General features: G+C 41.2%; 1 protein-coding gene and 1 long non-coding RNA gene across 3 annotated transcripts in view; one reads left to right on the plus strand and one right to left on the minus strand.

The window, feature by feature from the left end:
- The window catches only part of atp2c1 (ATPase secretory pathway Ca2+ transporting 1), a 96,574-nt gene extending 93,600 nt beyond the window's left edge, over nt 1-2,974 (minus strand). Inside the window, exon 1 of the mRNA XM_072283325.1 lies at nt 2,836-2,974. Coding sequence (XP_072139426.1) covers nt 2,836-2,853 — 18 coding nt within the window. The 5' untranslated portion in view covers nt 2,854-2,974. The remainder of the gene's footprint in view (nt 1-2,835) is intronic.
- Nucleotides 2,975-3,047: 73 nt separating this feature from the next.
- The window catches only part of LOC140212478 (uncharacterized), a 36,386-nt gene continuing 21,057 nt past the window's right edge, over nt 3,048-18,376 (plus strand). For both annotated transcript variants that reach the window (XR_011889727.1, XR_011889726.1), the window contains exons 1-2: nt 3,048-3,176; nt 6,274-6,393. This is a non-coding gene — a long non-coding RNA (uncharacterized lncRNA). The remainder of the gene's footprint in view (nt 3,177-6,273; nt 6,394-18,376) is intronic.

Here is an 18,376-nt window from a genome sequence, read left to right on the forward strand (position 1 = left end):
GAGGTTTAAGAGAAGATATGATAGAAATTCATAAGATTATGAGAAGCAGAGATAGATAACCAGTATCTTATTCCCCAGGGATGAAATGTATCATACCAAAGGACATGCATTTAAGGTAAGAAGTGTTCAGTTCAAAGGAGATTCATGGGGCAAAATTTTACAAAGAATGCTGGGTGCCTGGAATGTGCTGCCAGAAGTGGTGATAGAACCAAATACAATAGAAGCATTCAAAAGGCTCTTTGATAGGCATGTAAATGTGCAAGAAATGGAAAGATTGTGATGGAAGAAGGGATTAGTTTAGTTGGGTTGGGCATTTCATTACTTATTTAACTTGTTCAGTACAACACTGTGGGCTCAAGGCTCTGTTCCAGCACTGTTCTACGGTCTGTCTATGGAACAGCTCAGTAAAGGTGTCATGCTTAGTGAGGAACTTTTAAGCACATTCTGTACCCTTGCTTCTTCAAGCGTTGTCCAATACTTCAATTAGGAAGACTAAAGAAAGCTTCCATCCCCCTGTATATAAAAAAAAAACAACACGGAAGACTTCAGGGCAATCTTTCTTACCTATGTACTATTGCACCAATGCCTGTGGGTTTATCCAATTAGTGGAAGAGGCAAAAATAACACAGATTGTGGAGTTGTCCAGCATGTTTCATGCCAGAATGATTCTATGATGCATCGAAGCCAAGTTGTTGCTTGTTTAGCCTGTAGGAGAGTTCCCCCAATTATACAAGACCCTACACATTTTTTGACAAGTACTTTGCAAAGGTGACTAGAATAGGAGAAAGTTCAGTGTGTCCAAGTTCTTTCTCTAACTACATTAAAAGTATACTTTAACTCACTTTACTTGCACCTACAGACATCCAGTCTATAGTTCGGCATATCAGGCTTCTTCAAACAGGCTAATGGGCAAGTATCATGTATATTACCCAAATTCATTCATATTAGCAGATACTAACTGCTCCACATTAGTGTCATTTAACCAAGTTCTAGACGTTAACAGATACACATATATACTATATATCCATACAATTCCTATCCTACTCCACCCAAACCAGCAGATAATTCTTAGTCTTTGCTATTCTATACCAGACTACCTATTGTATGCATTAATTCAATTCACTAATAAGCAAATATTTGTTTCAGTCTCAATTTTAGACTATTATCCACAAAGTATAGATGCTAAAATATTTTACCGTATTTACTCCAAGAACAAATATTTAGCACAATTTATATTAAACCAGTATTAAACAGATCCACTCAAGCCAACACGCATATTCTAACCTTATTCACATTTATTAGCGCCTGCATTACCATCTATATTGTTGAATTTACCCCTGTTCACCAGCAGGTTTTATGATATGGTCTGTATTGTTCAACAATGCAGCCATTATCCCAGTTGACTGAATAAGAAACAAAGAATAAACGACGTGGTGTGCCATTCCATCCCTTAGATTTGCTTTATCATTCAATATAATCATTGTTGATCATCAATTTAAGTACCCAGTTACCATTTTATCTCCATATCCCTTAATATCTTTAGCATGAAGTATATCTATTTCCTTCTTGAGTATATTAAATGACTTGGTCTCTACTGCCGTCTGTGATAGAGAATTCCATAGATTCAACATCATCTGAATGAAGAAATTTCTCCTGCTCTTGGTTCCTTATCCCATGGACTTGACCCCTGGTTGTGGGCTCCCAGCCATCAGGAACATCCTTCTTGCATCTTATCCATCTAATTCTGTTGCAAGCTTTGATGAGGCCCCTCTAATTCTTCAAAACCTCAATGAATATAGGACTAATCAACCCAATTTATCTTCATACACCCGTCCTTCCATCCCAAGAATCAGTCTGGGAAATCTTTATTACATTTCTATGAGAGTAAGAAAATTCTTTCTCAGATAATCGTCTGCTTATAAGCAGACAAAAAATGTACAAAATCGCCATATAGAATCCTAATGCTCTGTGCAACTGCTATGAGCAGTTGTTGGCCAATGCTTAATTTATCTTTCCAACTACTTGCTGCACCCAAATGCTGTATTTTAGAAACATACAGGAAATTGCAGGTGGCATTGCACCTCTCCTTTTACTAAACCTTAACCCTCCCCTTTTACTTAAACCCTAACCCTTTATCCATTCCAAATATTCTATCTTGCTGCTTTTGGAAAGAAAATAAATACCCTCGCATTGCTTGGTTGCCCGCTCAACCAACTTGTCTAAATCACACTGGAACCTCTTTACATTTTCCTCACAGTTTGCATTCACCCACCTGACGCCTACCACCTCCACCACTCAAAAAGCTTGGAAATGTTAGATTCCTTCACCCTTCACCCAAATTACCGATACAGATTGAAAAAAACCGGGGTTCAAAGACTGATTCCCGCGGCAACCAACTAGTCACTACCTGCCACTGAGGTAAAGACCCCTTCATTCCTACTTTGCATTCTGCCTGTTAAATAAATTCGCAATCAATGGCGATAGTTACCACTAATTCATACACCCCATAGTTTTTTTTTACAATCAGTGTCACCCACCCACCCGTCAAATCGATGCTGCCCATACAATCTACATTAATCCAGTTGACAACCACCTGCACACATTTATTACAGTCTGTACTGCATTACCCCACTCAATTTATAGCAGCAAACATTTGTTGCTTCATCGCCTGCGTTATCACAGTTGACTCAGGCCATCACACACACAGAACACACTGTATATTTTCCTTGTACTTTCCGGGTGAACACAACTGATTCCAGTCCCTTGTGCCAGACCCGGGTTAACCCACACCACAGAATACTGATTACTGGTCGGTACGGGTGAGGGAGGACTTACGCCAGCAGACCGCAGCATAGTTGCTGACCGCGCCTCGCACTCCCATCCGATTCAAACGGCGACTCCGCTGGCGACTCGCAAACATTCGAAAGCAGACAACTGACAGGAAGCTGCCGCCGGCCCCCCGCCGCTCCACGTCCGGTGCCTACCACGCGTGCGCCAACCCTGCGGGCTGCGGGCAGGGCGCGCCCAACGCGCATGCGTCGACAGTTGGCGAGCGGGTCGTGGTGGTTGTTGTTATTTGCTCGGTGCACAACATGTAATTGTGGTGATGACAGCATCATCACTTGAATCAGCATTCATCAGTTTGTCAGATTTCATCTTTACGGAAGCTGAAACAGGTGAATATATCCAACAATATGGACAGATTAATACCCACACTTTGTATATCGCATTGTGTAGGAAGGAGTGGTCTAGAGCATGCGCTGTAATGTTCAATCCTAGCGCTTGTCCAGTAGTAAGTAATTGGGAAGGACTGGTCAAAGTTTCGGCAAGTATCAAGTCCAAATGCATCGTAGATTTTTTTTAAAAAGCGTGATTGATGCTTAACCAATCCCGAGGTTTTAAACAAAAACGTTTTCACGCACACTTTTCACCAGCACAGTACATTGCAAAGGTTATAGCCAAAAATAGTGGGGTCACAAGTTTAACATCAGAAGCATACCACAGCTATTGAACAAATAATAGTTTAATGGATAAATGTGATAATGACAAAGTCACAACTAAAGCTTTCCTAACAATTTTTAGTCCAAAGAGCATTGGTTGCAGAGATCCTGTCCATCAAAATGGCATGTCATCAGAGAATTCAATTCGTCCCAGAAATGGCTGAGAGCACTAAAACTAAAGGGTGATGGTACCAGACCATATCTTGACTGTAATAGAATTATAATGGAATAAAACATTGAAACAACCTTTTGACCCAACTCATCCATGTCAACAAAGATGACCATCTAGACTTGCCCCAGTTACACACTTCTGGCCCATATCCCTTTAAATTTTTCCTATCCATGTAGCTGTCCAAATATATTTTAAATATTATTATGGTACCTGCCGCAACGACATTTTCTCGCAGCTCATTCCATTTATATACCACCCTTTGCATGAAGAAGTTGTTTCTCAGGTTGCTTTTACATCTTTCCCCCCCTCACCTGAAATATTTATCCTCAAGATTTTGATTCCCTTTCCCTGATGAAAAAACTGTTTGTATTCACCTTACCTATTCCCCTTATGATTTTATTCACCTTTATAGTTCACCCCTCAACTCTCCTGCACTCCAGGAAATAAAGTTCTAGCCTGCCTAACTTCTTGTAACTCGGGCCCTTGAGTCCAGGCAATATTCTCCTAACTTTTTTTTTACTCTTTCCAGCTTAGTGACTTCTGTCACGGGGTCAAGAAAACGGTACAGAATACTCAATGGCCTCACCCACACCTCATACAACTGAAACGCAACATCACAACTCCTATACTCAGCAGCCTGACCGATGAAGGCCAGCATGCTAAATGCTTTCTTCACCGCCCTGTCTATCTGTGACACATTGGGAACTATTTGCTTGTAGTGATAGAAACATGCAGCACAATACAGGCCCTTCAGCCCTCAAAGCTGTGCCAAACATGTCACTATCTTAGAACTGCCTAGGCTTTACCCGTAGCCTTCTATTTTTCTAAGCTCCACGTAGCCATCCAGGAGTCTCTAAAAGGACCCCATCGTTTCTGCCTCCACTGCCGCTGCTGGCAGCCCATTCCACGCACTCACCATTCTCTGCATAAAAAACTTACCCCTGACATCTCCTCTGTACCTACTTCCAAGCACCTTAAAACTATGTCCTCTCGTGCTAGCCATTTCAGCCCTGGGAAAAAGCCTCTGACTATCCACACGATCAATGCCTCTCATTATCTTGTACACCTCTATCAGGTCATCTCTCATCCTCCGTCGCTCCAAGGAGAAAAGGCTGAGTTCATTCAACCTATTCTCATAAGGCATGCTCCCCAATCCAGGCAACATTCTTGTAAATCTCCTCTGCACCCTTTCTATGGTTTCCACATCCTTCCTGTAGTGAGGCAACCAGAATTGAGCACAGTACTCCAAGTGGGGTCTGACAAGGATCCTATATAGCTGTAACATTACCTCTCGGCTCTTGAACTCAATCCCACGATTGATGAAGGCTAATGCACCATATGCCTTCTTAACCACAGAGTCAACCTGCGCAGCAGCTTTGAGTGTCCTATGGACCCGAACCCCAAGATCCCTCTGATCCTCCACACTGCGAACAGTCTTACCATTTATACTATATTCTGCCATCATATCTGACCTACCAAAATGAACCACCTCACACTTATCTGGGTTGAACTCCATCTGCCACTTCTCAGCCCAGTTGACATCCTATCAATGTCCCGTTGTAACCTCTGACAGCCCTCCATACTATCCACAACACCCCCAACCATTGTGTCATCAGCAAATTTACTTACCCATCCCTCCACTTCCTCATCCAGGTCATTTATAAACATCACGAAGAGAAGTGGTCCCAGAACAGATCCCTGAGGCACATCACTGGTCACCGGCCTCCATGCAGAATATGACCCGTCTACTCCTAGGTCCCGCTGCCCTATAGGTGAAAGTAGACCACAGGATCGCATCATTAAATACAACCAAGGCACACCCAAGTGAAATACAATATATTGATGCCAAAGTAGACTTACATGTGTAATTAACTAATGCAGATTTTCAGCACCAGTGCTTGGGACCCTAATACCAGCTCAAGGGGAACCTGGTTAACTTAAGGCAAAGCAAATGCACAAGTCTTGTGAAGGCTGCTTCTGTACGAGTAAAGTTTTACACTACAGAACCAGCTTCAGGATATGTCAAATCAACTCTTCTTGGGCTTCCAGCCAGGTATGGATATCTGTTATAACCGACCTTTTGATGATAAACTCTGCCATCTCCATCAGGGATGATGATGAAGATGGCAGAGTTTGTCGTCAATACATCAGTTATAATCAATGCCTGTACCTGGCTGGAAGCCCAAGAACAGTTTATTCTTCATATACGCCAGGAAAGCACTAGATCCTTTTTCAGCTTCAGAATATGCTGATGTCATCCCACCAATGTGAAAAAAGGCAGCATTACCCACTTTCTAATGCCCATCTCCAAACTTTATCACAATTTAAGTCAAATATAGGCAATGAAACCAATTTTCAGAGATCATTTGAATCTTTGACATCTGGACAGCAGTTGATCAGATGTGCAATTATGGAGCACAGATAACACCCAAGTCATTGGACTTCATGAGGAAAGCACTCCAATGGTTGAACTTATATACTGTATATAAGAAAGGTGTCTGTAGTTGGAGGTGAATATACCTAGTGGAGTACTTTACTGCCAGAGTTTCCTGGAACAGTGCCCTAAGCCCAATTATTTATTCATAACCTTTTCATTATCAGATCAGTCGTGAGATTGGGGAGTGATGGCACAATGTTAAATCCCATTTGCAACTCCTCAGGAAAATGAAACATCCAATACTACATGCTGGTGGCGTAGTGGTGCCTGCACTGGAGTTTGAGGTGAGTAGTCCCAGGTCCAACTCGGCCTGCTCCTTGTACGTTTTCCATCCGTGCTGGGTTGAGCATCAAGCTGGCAACTCAGCCTCAGAAAACGGGGAAAAAAATGCTAAAGAAATGGCAAGCTTGCCACCCAATGGGCCACAAGGCGCAGTACGGAACAACAACAATAATATGTACATACATTAAGACCAGGTATTTAGTCACAGCTGATGCATGGCAGCCATGTATCTTACTTAATGTATCTTTCTTAATAAAGGTGGGCATGCTCATTAGAAAAATGACAGAACTTTACCGTTGCATTCTTCACACTTTATATCCTGACCTAAACAAAATGCTGGAGGAGCTCAACAGGCCAAGCAGCATCTATGGCAAAGAGTACAGTCAACGTTTCGGGCTGAGAGCCTTCATCAGGACTGGAGAAATAAAAAACATAAACAAAGTGGCATTGAACAAGATTTACAAGTCAATATATAAGTAACCCCCTGAGTCCATCACTTGATTTGTAAATTCAGACTTTTCTCCATTAAAATATTTGGAAAAGATGACTTGGTTAATGAAAATGAATGGTTCACTAAATGGACCAATTCATGGACTTTAAACGAGTAGGTTGTATGCAGAAGGAAATGCGAAGTTACCTGATTTATTTTTCTTACACGGACTATATGTGGATCTAAGTGAAATTATATTGAAACCAATGTAAAACTAATATAAGATCATCAAGTTAGCTTTAATTCTTGTGTACTGAAGGCTAGGTGTTCTGAACCATGACATACAAGATTTTCAACCTGTGAGTGAAGTCATGTAAACCTCAACTGGAGAACAAGAAGACAGCTTATTCTGGTTAAAGAGTTGGACCTTTAAAGAACAACGTCAGCTACAGAGACACAGAAGATAGGAAGGAATGATCTGGCCAGTCACCACAACCACCTTCAGGTCATTGGATGTACCCATGAGGATGGCCAGCAGTATATGGGGTGAATCTTGGACAGACCTGAAAGGTAATAAGATGGAGACACTTGTCTTCAATGCCCATCTATCTTTGGACCTGCAAGTGGTAAAATAAAGCATTACATCCTTGCTTACTGTATATGTTCTAGTCGACTGGAAATGAATGCTAATATTGCATTTGCCTTCCTTACTACCGACTCGGCCCACAGGTTAATCCTGCACTAGGATTCCCAAGTCCCTTAGCATCTCCGATTTCAGAATTTGCTCCCTATTTAGAAAATAATCTACACCTTCATTCTTTCTATGAATAGTAAATATAGACCACAAAAGTACTATCAATATTTGGCCAGTAAATTACATATCAATAAGAGGCCAAATTATGGATGCAGGATCCATATGTAAACCTTCATGGAGAAAAGTTTGAAGCTATTGACATACACTTCAATGAAGGATATAAGAGAAAGAAATTGAGGAATTGCAGTTTGGTGGTAACCATATTTGTGAAAAAGTCAGAAGAGGGGCATGAATCAAGGAGGACTGGAGGAAATGCGTGAGAAATAACATGAAAAGGGAGACAGCCAGAGAAGCAAGAACTATCAAAGTACATGAGGTGTAAAAAGAAACTGAGCAGAAAATTGGCACGTACTGTAGGTGGCTGTAAAAACAATAGAAAGTACAAAGAACCAGGTCAAGGAAGAAAGGAGCTGCCAAGTAGGCCTCCTGGAGTGCAGTAGTCAATCAGCAGAATGAAAAGGAAATGCAGATGGAAGAAGCAATGGAGCTGGAGGGTCTCAGCAAGACAGGCAAAGAGCAGAGTTCTAGGGCCAATGCAGGGTCAGTGGTATGGTGTAGATCATGGAGGAGAGTATAGGAGAGAAAAGTGGGAGAGGGATAGGATTTAGGGAGATGGATTTGGCACCCATTTTACCTTCAACCAACACACATAAAACCAGAACCAGAAAACCGGGGATGATTTGCGGAGGGCTATTTCAAGGGCGAAGAGACAATTTCGAACAAGGTTGGAGGTGACATCGGATGCACGGCAGCTCTGGCAGGGTCTGCAAGACATTGCTTCCTACAAAGCAAAACCCAATAGCATGAATGGCAGCGATGCTTCACTACCAGATGAACTCAACGCCTTCTATGCAGGCTTTGAAAGGGAGAACACAACTACAGCTGTGAAGATCCCTGCTGCACCTGATGACCCTGTGATCTCGGTCTCAGAGGCCAATGTTAGGCTGCCTTTAAAGAGTGTGAACCCTCGCAAGGCAGAAGGTCCCGATGGGGTACCTAGTAAGGCTCTGAAAACCTGTGCCAACCAACTAGTGGGATTATTCAGAACATTTTCAACCTCTCACTGCTACAGGAAGAAGTTCCCACTTGCTTCAAACAGGCAACAATTATACCAGTGCCTAAGAAAAACAATGTGGGCTGCCTTAACGATTATTGCCCAGTAGCACTCACATCTACAGTGATGAAATGCTTTGAGAGGCTGGTCATGACTAGCCTGAACTGCTGCCTCAGCAAGAACCTGGACCCATTGCATTTTGCCTATCGCCACAATAGGTCAACTGCTGACAACAATCTCAATGGCTCTCCACACGGCTTTAGACCACCTGGACAACACAAACACCCATGTCAGGATGCTGTTCATCATCTATAGCTCAGCATTTAATACCATCATTCCCACAATCCTGATTAAGAAGTTGCAGATCCTGGGCCTCTGTACCTCCCTCTGCAATTAGATCCTCGACTTCCTAATCAGAAGACCACAATCTGGGTGGATTGGTGATAACATATCCTCCTCACTAACGATCAACACTGACGCACTTCAGGGGTGTGTGCTTAGCCCACTGCTCTACTCTCAATATATGCATGACTGTGTGGCTAGGGATAGCTCAAATACCATCTATAAATTTACTGACAATAGAACCATTGTTGGTAGAATCTCAGGTGGTGAAAAGAGGGAATACAGGAGTGAGATATGCCAACTAGTGGAGTGGTGCCGCAGCAACAACCTGGCACTCAACATCAATAAGACAAAAGAGCTGATTGTGGATTTCAGGAAGGGTAAGACGAAGATACACATACCAATCCTCATAGACAGATTGGAAGTGGAGAGAGTGAGCAGCTTCAAGTTCCTGGGTGTCAAGATCTCTGAGGATCTAACCTAGTCCCAACATATCGATGCAGTTATAAAGAAGGCAAAACAGCAGATATACTTTATTAAGAGTTTGAAGAGATTTGACATGTCAACAAATATACTCAAAAACTTCTATAGTTGTACCGTGGAGAGCATTCTGACAGGCTGCATCACTGTCTGATATGGAGGGGGCACTGCACAGGACCAAAAGAAGCTGACGAGAGTTGCAAATCTAGTCAGCTCCACCTTGGGTACTAGCCTACAAAGTACCCAGGACATCTTGAGGGAACGGTGTCTCAGAAAGGCAATGTCCATTGTTAAGGACCTCCAGCACCCAAGGCATGCCCTTTCCTTACTGTTTCCATCAGGTAGGAGGTACAGAAGCCTGAAGGCACACACTCAGTGATTCAGAAACAGCTTCTTCCCCTCTGCCATCTGATTCCTAAACGGACATTGAATCTTTGGACACTACCTCACTTTTTTTTTAACATACAGTATTTCTGTTTTAGTATGTTTTTAAAATCTATTCAATATATGTAATTGATTTACTTGTTTATTATTATTATTTTTATTTTATTCATTTTTTTTCTCTGTTAGGCTATGTATTGCATTGAACTGCTGCTAAGTTAATAAATTTCACGTCACATTGTCGTACTCAATCGGACCCGATGCAAGAGCAATTGTACCACAAAAACACTACACACATAATTCTTTTTCAAACCTTTATTCTTTACTCATAGCATGCTATGGGGGATGTTATAGACTGATCTCCCAAAAGAGCCAGTCCAGAAACTGCCCCCCAAATTACACAATTCTCCACAATTTATAACATTGATCAGGTAGCAGGAAATCTTACAATTACAAGTTTAGACAATATTAGAATCATTTCAATCACATGCTAAGATACAATTAGATGTAAGATAATCATTGGTCAGTTAGTTATAATTATTTTAAGTCAAAGCTAACCGATCAGTTCCTCAGTCAGACCCCTTCCCATTTTCTCCAGAACATTCTAGCCTCTACGCTATACTTCCCATAATTAGCTATATCTTGAGCTGCTTCTGCAAGATCAGATAGTTCCTTATCTGAACCTTTGCCTATCTTTAGAGAACAAAGACTAGTATGTCACCGGTTGCTGGGTAAAGCTTCTTTTTGACTGTCCAAGACAGTAAGCTAAGGTGCCCACAATTGATTATAAGTTAATCATTGTCCTCTGATTTCCCCCTATTTACCTATCCCTTCATTCCATCAACATGTCGGTGATAATAAACCTGAATCTGATTCTGAAAATGTTGGAGGAACTCAGCAGGTCAGGCTGCATCTATGAATAGTACTTCGGGCCAAGACCCTTCGTCAGAACTGGAATGGAAGGGGAAAGAAGCCAAAATAAGAAAATGGGGGGAAGAGAAGGAGTGATAGGTGAAGTAAGGTGAGGAGGCAGGGGGGAATGAAGTGAGAATCTGAGAGGTGATAGGTGGAAGAGGTAGAGGGCTGAAGAAGAAGCAATCTGATAGAAGGAGAGAATAGAACATGGGAGAAGGGAAAGGAGGAGAGGCACCAGAGGGAAGTGATGGGTAGGTGAGGAGAAGAGAAGGGGTAAGAGGGGAGTCAGAATAGGAAATGGAAAAAAGGAGGAAGAGGAGGTAGAAAGTAATGCTCATGCTATTAGATTGGAGGCTACCTAGACAGAGCATGAGGTATTGCTCCTCCAACCCGAGGGTATCCTCATTGTGACCATAGAGGAGCTCATGGACTTGCAAGTGTGGGTGTAGGATGGTATGGTAGGCATTGCTGTTTGCGGTGTAACAGTGGTCAAGTGGTTTGTTCCTGTGGTTCCACAGGTAATATGTTGGTGGTAGATGGTCAGAGACTTCTTCAAGCTGGCCTGATTGAAATTCCCCACAATCATTGGGAAGGCATCGTGGTGCGCTGTTTCATGACTGCTGATTACGCCGCTCAGCCCCTCCAGTACTTGCCTGATGTTGGCTGGGATGGAATGTATACTGCTACCAGGATGATGATGGGAAATGCCATTGGCAGATGAAATAGACAACACCTGACTGCTGAACGTTCCATTGGAGGGAGCAGGACTGAGACAGGACAGATATGTCTGCACCACAGTGAGTTAATCATGAAGCAAAGTAATGACTGACAAAGAGCTCTCGGATCAGCTGGGGAGATGGGCAGAGGAATGTTAAATGGATTTCAAATTAGATAAATGTGATTTATGCGTTTTGGACATTGAAACCAGGATATTATCAATGGGGGAGCACCGAGAAGTGTTCTAGAACTGAGGGACCTGGAGATACAAGGGCATAGTTTGCTAAAAGTGACCATGCAAGTAGACAGGGTAGTCTTAAAGGCATTCAGCATGCTGACCTTTACAGCCAGGGCATAGAGTGTAGGAGTATGAACATTATGTTGCAGTTATACAAATTGTTTGTGAGACCACACTTGGAATATTGTGTATAATTTTGGTTAAATGAAAGTCTTTGTCAAGCTGCAGAAAAATGCAGAAGCGACTGATGAGGATACTGTCTGGACTAGAGGGCCTGGGTTACAAGGAAAGTTTGGCCATGCTGTTTTTTTTTTATTTCTTGGAGCATAGAAGAATAAATGGTGACATCATAAAAGTTCAGAAAATCAGATGTATATGGATGGTCGTCGTCTTTTTCCCGGGGTTAGGGAGTCGAAAACTAGGGGACACAGATACAAGATAAGAGGGGAGAGACTTAAAGGAGACCTGAGTTGTAACTTCTTTACACAGAGAGTAGTGAGTACCTTGACTGAACTGCCAGAGGAAGTAGGTGGGCAGGTACATTTGCACCATTTAAGAGGCACCTGGTTAAGTACATGAAGGAGAAAGGCATGGAGGGTTATGAGCTGAATACGAGCATCTGGGAATAGGAGGGAAGATGCTGTGGTCAGCAAGGACCAGTTGGGCTGAAGGGCTTTTATCCATGCTATATGGCTCTATAATGAACTCAGCAAACTATGGTAAATTCAGGATTGTGGCTTTCACACTGCTGACATCAGAACGGAGATACAGGAGCCGTAGGTTCCACACCACCAAGTTCAGGAACAGGTATTACTCTTCAACCTTCAGATTCCTGAACCAACATGGACAATTTCACTCGCCTCAACTCTGAACTGATTCTACAACCAACAAACTCACTTTCAAGGACTCTACAACTTATGTTTTCGGTATCATTTATTTATTTAAGTATTTATTACAAATGTATCCGTACAGTTTGTCTTCTTTTGCACATCGGATGTTTGTCAGTTTGTGTGTGGTTTTTCTTTGATAATATTGTATTTCTTTATTCTAATGTGAGTGCATGCAAAAATGAATCTCAAATTAGTATATGATGATGTATAGTACTGTGATAATAAATTTACTTTGAAGTTGAACTTTGAACACTACAAAGTTGAGCTAATTTAATGTCACAGAATCCCGTAGAGAACTAAGGGGGAAATCCACTGTGTACTGAAGAAAATACCATGAGGTTAGCTTATCAAACAAAACAAACAAATTGGAATTGGTTTTTAACTATATGTTACTCTTTCTGAAGATTTACAAGGCAATGCATAAATAAGAACTAGTTTTTTGAGAACAGATGTGTAAACTCATAATTCGCTTCCATCAAAAATGTGAATATAAAGTGATATGTCCTGAACTGAAGTAGACTGGTTAATTGAGTGAACTAAGATTAAAAGAAAAATGGGACAAGGATGGTTATGTGCAGGAAAATTGCAGAGTTAACAAATGTATGATTTTCATTTGGAGGTACAACTTATTTGTGAATCTATAATCTATTGAAATTGTATTAAACCAAAAGTAAGGCTGGAAAAAGATAATATTAGTGCCAAGTTATTGTGTACTCAAGATTAGGTGCTCTGAAGACCTTAAAAGGACAAAGTGGGTGCTGAATTCTTGTGTTTTCCTGGGTGGGTCTTCTAGAGACAGCGAATAAGATTTGCAGCCTAGGAGTTAGGTCACGTGGAATTTTATCAGCAGAACAAAGGGGAGGCTGGATAGATAAATGATAATGGCCATTTATTGCCTATCCCTAAATGACCTTGGTATCTTGGCTCACCACCAAGACCTCAAGGTCATTTAGCAATGGGCAATAATTGCTAGACTTGCCAATGATGTCCGTTTCAACTAAGAAATGATAAAATGGTTTACCACTGCGTACACTTGTTTGATAGATTGTGTTCATAATATAACTGATCCCCTAGTGTTCTTCAACGTACTGTCTGTCAAGACTAATTCAATACAGTCTACAAATGACACTACTCTTCCTCAAAGGTACTACTGTTGATCACTACTTCAGTGCAAAATCAGTGGATTCTTTCAAAAGACATAGTAGTGGGGCTAATGCAAAGATTATGTCTGTTGATCAAGAGAATTCCTCAATGTCCTTAGGACAACTCAGGATGAACCCAACACCATCTGGACAATGTTGCGCAAATGCTAAAAACATACAGAAAGTGTAATTTCTTCCATGACAGGTGATACTATTATTAGTATCCTCTGCAGTAACGAAGATGCAGAAGAGTAGGATAACCTTGTGGGACAGTTTTAGAAGATTGCTATGGAAACAGAGGTTCTGTCCTTTTCAAGATAGCGCTTGAGAAACTAAGTGCCATATTTAACAAGAATTCACTCAACAAGGACTTCAAGTGAGAGGGACCAGCTGTAACCAACTTGATGTGTCCCTTGATACAAAAGGAATAACTCATTAGATCAGACAGCTTCTGAGAAGATCAAAACCATAGTATCAATTTAGGCCATTGACCTCCCAGAACCAAGGAAAGGTAATCAATCTAAATCACAAACTCTATGTCTCTCCTCATAAGCATTGCATGATCTTCTATAAGATTTGTGTATTTTCTATTTTTACTTATGTCCCAGGTTTTATTAAAGTAGGTTCATTCAAAGTTGGAGTCACAAAAAAACTTGACAATCTGGATTAGCCTGCAATATGTAATTCTAAAGATAATTTCAGTAACATCTTTTAAGCACAACTTAGATGTTCTCTGTGATAAAAATCCACTTCTGTTATTAACGACCTCTTGGTTCTTCACCTTCACTTGTTAACTCAAAATCAACAGCCAACTTGATCAGTCCACTTTATATGTTAGAATTAATATTGGTCCAGATTTTGTGGTTTTGATAACAGTAAAATTGTGAATCTGTGGGTTCTGTTGTAAGATTGAGGTCAGAGTCATACAGCATAGAAACAAGCTCTTCAGTCCAACTCAACTTTGCTGACCCATATGCCTTTCTAAGTTAGTCCTATTTGCTTGCATTTGGACCATGTACTTGTCCAAATATCTTTGAAACATTGTAAGTGTATCCTTCTCTACAGCTTCTACAGACAGAAAAGACATTAATGAAACTATATGTAATTGACCACAACTCCGCCTTGAGAACTATAATTCTAAGCAAACTTAACCAAATTCTTGGACCTAGGACTCAACACCTCCCTTCAAAATTAGATGGTTGACTTCCTGACCTACAGACCACAATCAGTAATAACAGGAGCAACACCACCACCATTATTAACTAAATATGGTGCTCAACAAGGCAGTATTCTCAACCTCCTACTTTACTTCCTACAAATATGACTGTGAGGCCAGATTCTGCTCTAACTTCATCTACAAATTTACAAATAACACCATCTTAGTGGGATGAAACTGAAATAAAATTGAGGAAGGATATAGCCTAGTGACGACAGCCTTTCCTTTAATGTCAGCAAGTTAAGATGGCGGTCATTGACCTTACAAAAGGACAGCAATGCACACAATCCTCCTTACATCAGCATAGCTGAGATCAAGAGAAATTAACATCACCATTGGCAATCCTATCCAGCTATGTAGACGCCATAGCCACTTCTTCATCAGGAGGCTAGAGAAATTTGGTATATCCCCTTTGATCCTCACCAATCTTTATGGATGCACCCTAGAAAGCATCCTATCCGGACATATCACAGCCTGGTATAGCATCTGCTCTGTGTGTAACAGCAAGAAACTGCACAGAGTTGTGGACACAGCTCAGCACATCATAGAAACTAGACCCCACCCACCCTGGACAATGTTCCTCCTCCCCCTGATATGGAGCAAATGATACAAAAGCCTAAAAGCATGTACCACCAAGCTCAAGACAACTTCTAGCCTGTGATCGCAAGTCTATTGAATGTTCCCCTAGTACAATATGATGGACCCTGCACCTCATACTCTACCTCGTTACCAGCACGTTGTTGTATGTCTGTACTGCATGTTATCTGTAACTGCAAAGCTTTGTTCTGCAATCTGTTGTTATTTTTCCTTGTGTTACGTCAATGCAGTATTGTCATGAAATGATATGTATGGATGGCATGCAAAGCAGATTAAGCAATTTTCTTTGCTGTATCCCAGTACCTGTGACGATAATAAACAAGTTTAACAGTGTCTTGCATTACTAACAAAGGAATAAAGAAAGTTGCAGGTATTTAACCACTTTTCTATAATACTATATGCCTAAAGTGTTTCAGTTTGTTCTTGACTTGAATTATTAATGGACCCCTAAGCTATATTCATCAAGCTAAATCTGAATTTTTTTTTGTTCCCTCAGAAAAAATATTTCAAAATGTAATAGATTTTAAAATAAAAGTTTGTGTTTTATATTTATATTTCAATTTCATATTTAATTTTCTATGAATAAATAATCTTAATTTAACACTCTTTACAATGTTTTAAAATATTAATTGAAAATTATACCTTTCCCATCTGATTGGCTGTGGGGGAATCCTTTAATATGATTAACTGCTTATCAAGTTGATGAGATCTCAGATACTGATGCCTGACAACAATTACATCCGGGAGAGTGAGTTCATCTTGCAGGGATAACATAATATCACTAGGCAGCTTTCTTTAAGTTTAATAGCAAACACTTACAGGAGGTACCTAATAATGTGGCCACTGAGTGTATGTCTGTGGCCCATACATTTCAAGGTTCGACATGTTGGCCATTCAGAGATGCTCTTCTGCACACCACTGTTATAATATGTGGTTATTTGAGTTACTGTCGCCTTCTTGTCAGCTTGAACGAGTCTGTCCATTCTCCGCTGATCTCTCTCATTAACAAGGTGTTTTCGTCCACAGAACTACCACTTACTAGATGTTTTTTTCTATTTCACACCATACTCTGGGGACTTGTGCGTGAAATTCCAGAAGATCAGCAGTTTCTGAGATACTCAAACAACTCCATTTGGCACCAACAATCATTCTATATAACCCCCCACCTTAAATTCCTCCATATACCTGTCTAGTGGTCTCTTAAACTTCATTAGTGTAGCTGCCTCCACCACTGACTCAGGCAGTGTATTCCACGCACCAACCATTCTCTGAGTAAAAAACCTTCCTCTAATATCCCCCTTGAACTTCCCACCCCTTACCTTAAAGCCATGTCCCCTCATATTGAGCAGTGGTGCCCTGGGGAAGAGGTGCTGGCTATCCACTCTATCTATTCCTCTTAATATCTTGTACACCTCTGTCATGTCTCCTTCTTTCCAAGGAGTAAAGCCCTAGCTCCCTTAATCTCTGATCATAATCCATACTCTCTAAACCAGGCAGCATCCTGGTAAATCTCCTCTGTACCCTTTCCAATGCTTCCACATCCTTCCTATAGTGAGGCGACCAGAACTGGACACAATACTCCAATTGTGGCCTAACCAGAGTTTTATAGAGCTGCGTCATTACATTGCGACTCTTAAACTCTATCCCTTGACTTATGAAAGCTAACACCCCATAAGCTTTGTTAACTACCCATCTACCTGTGAGGCAACTTTCAGGGATCTGTGGACATTTACCCCCAGATCCCTCTGCTCCTCCACACTACCAAGTACCCTGCCATTTACTTTGTACCCTGCCTTGGAGTTTGTCCTTCCAAAGTGTACCACCTCACACTTCTCCAGGTTGAACTCTATCTGCTACTTCTCAGCCCACTTCTGCATCCTATCAATGTCTCTCTGCTATCTTCGACAATCCTCTACACTATCTACAACACCACCAACCTTTGTGTCATCTGCAAACTTGCCAACCCACCCTTCTACCCCCACATTCAGGTCGTCAATAAAAATCATGAAAAGTAGAGGTCCCAGAACAGATCCTTGTGGGACACCACTAGTCACAACCCTCCAATCTGAATGTACTTCCTCCACCACAACCCTCTGCCTTCCGCAGGCAAGCCAATTCTGAATCCACCTGGTCAAACTTCCCTGGATCCCATGCCTTCTGACTTTCTGAATAAGCCTACCATGTGGAACCTTGTCAAATGCCTTACTAAAATCCATGTAGATCACATCCACTGCACTACCCTCATCTATAAGCCTGGTCACCTCCTCAAAGAAATCTATCAGGCTTGTTAGACACGATCTTATGTGGTATCATTTGTGTTCTCTTATTGACTTGAAGTGGTTACAGTCAGCAGTATATTCTGAAGTGCATTAGTTGTAGTAGACAGATTCAGTACCTATTTACACACAATGATGCTGTCAGCTGTTTGCAGTTAATGTGTGAATTTAGAAGCACATTCATAAAAAAAATGGTTTATGTACTACACTATACAATGTGACTGTGAATGAGCCGCATAGACACTCACTTTTAAACCATTTTTCTCATTTATGCCTGTGAGCTCCATAATCACTACTAATAACGTTTTAACTTAAGAAAAATTTTCCTTCCCTGCTATCCCTAATGAGCAGTGCAGCAACACACAAGGCAGGTGCCAGCGCAAACAACCATACAGTTTTTCCCAGGGGTAAGGAGGACCAATAGGAAGAACCGACAATTTTCCAGAAAGGCATCCCAAAGGTCTAACATGGTATTAATAGAATGGAACAGGGG

Source organism: Mobula birostris, chromosome 19, assembly GCF_030028105.1.
Source record: "Mobula birostris isolate sMobBir1 chromosome 19, sMobBir1.hap1, whole genome shotgun sequence".
NCBI classification, from domain to species: Eukaryota; Metazoa; Chordata; class Chondrichthyes; order Myliobatiformes; family Myliobatidae; genus Mobula; species Mobula birostris.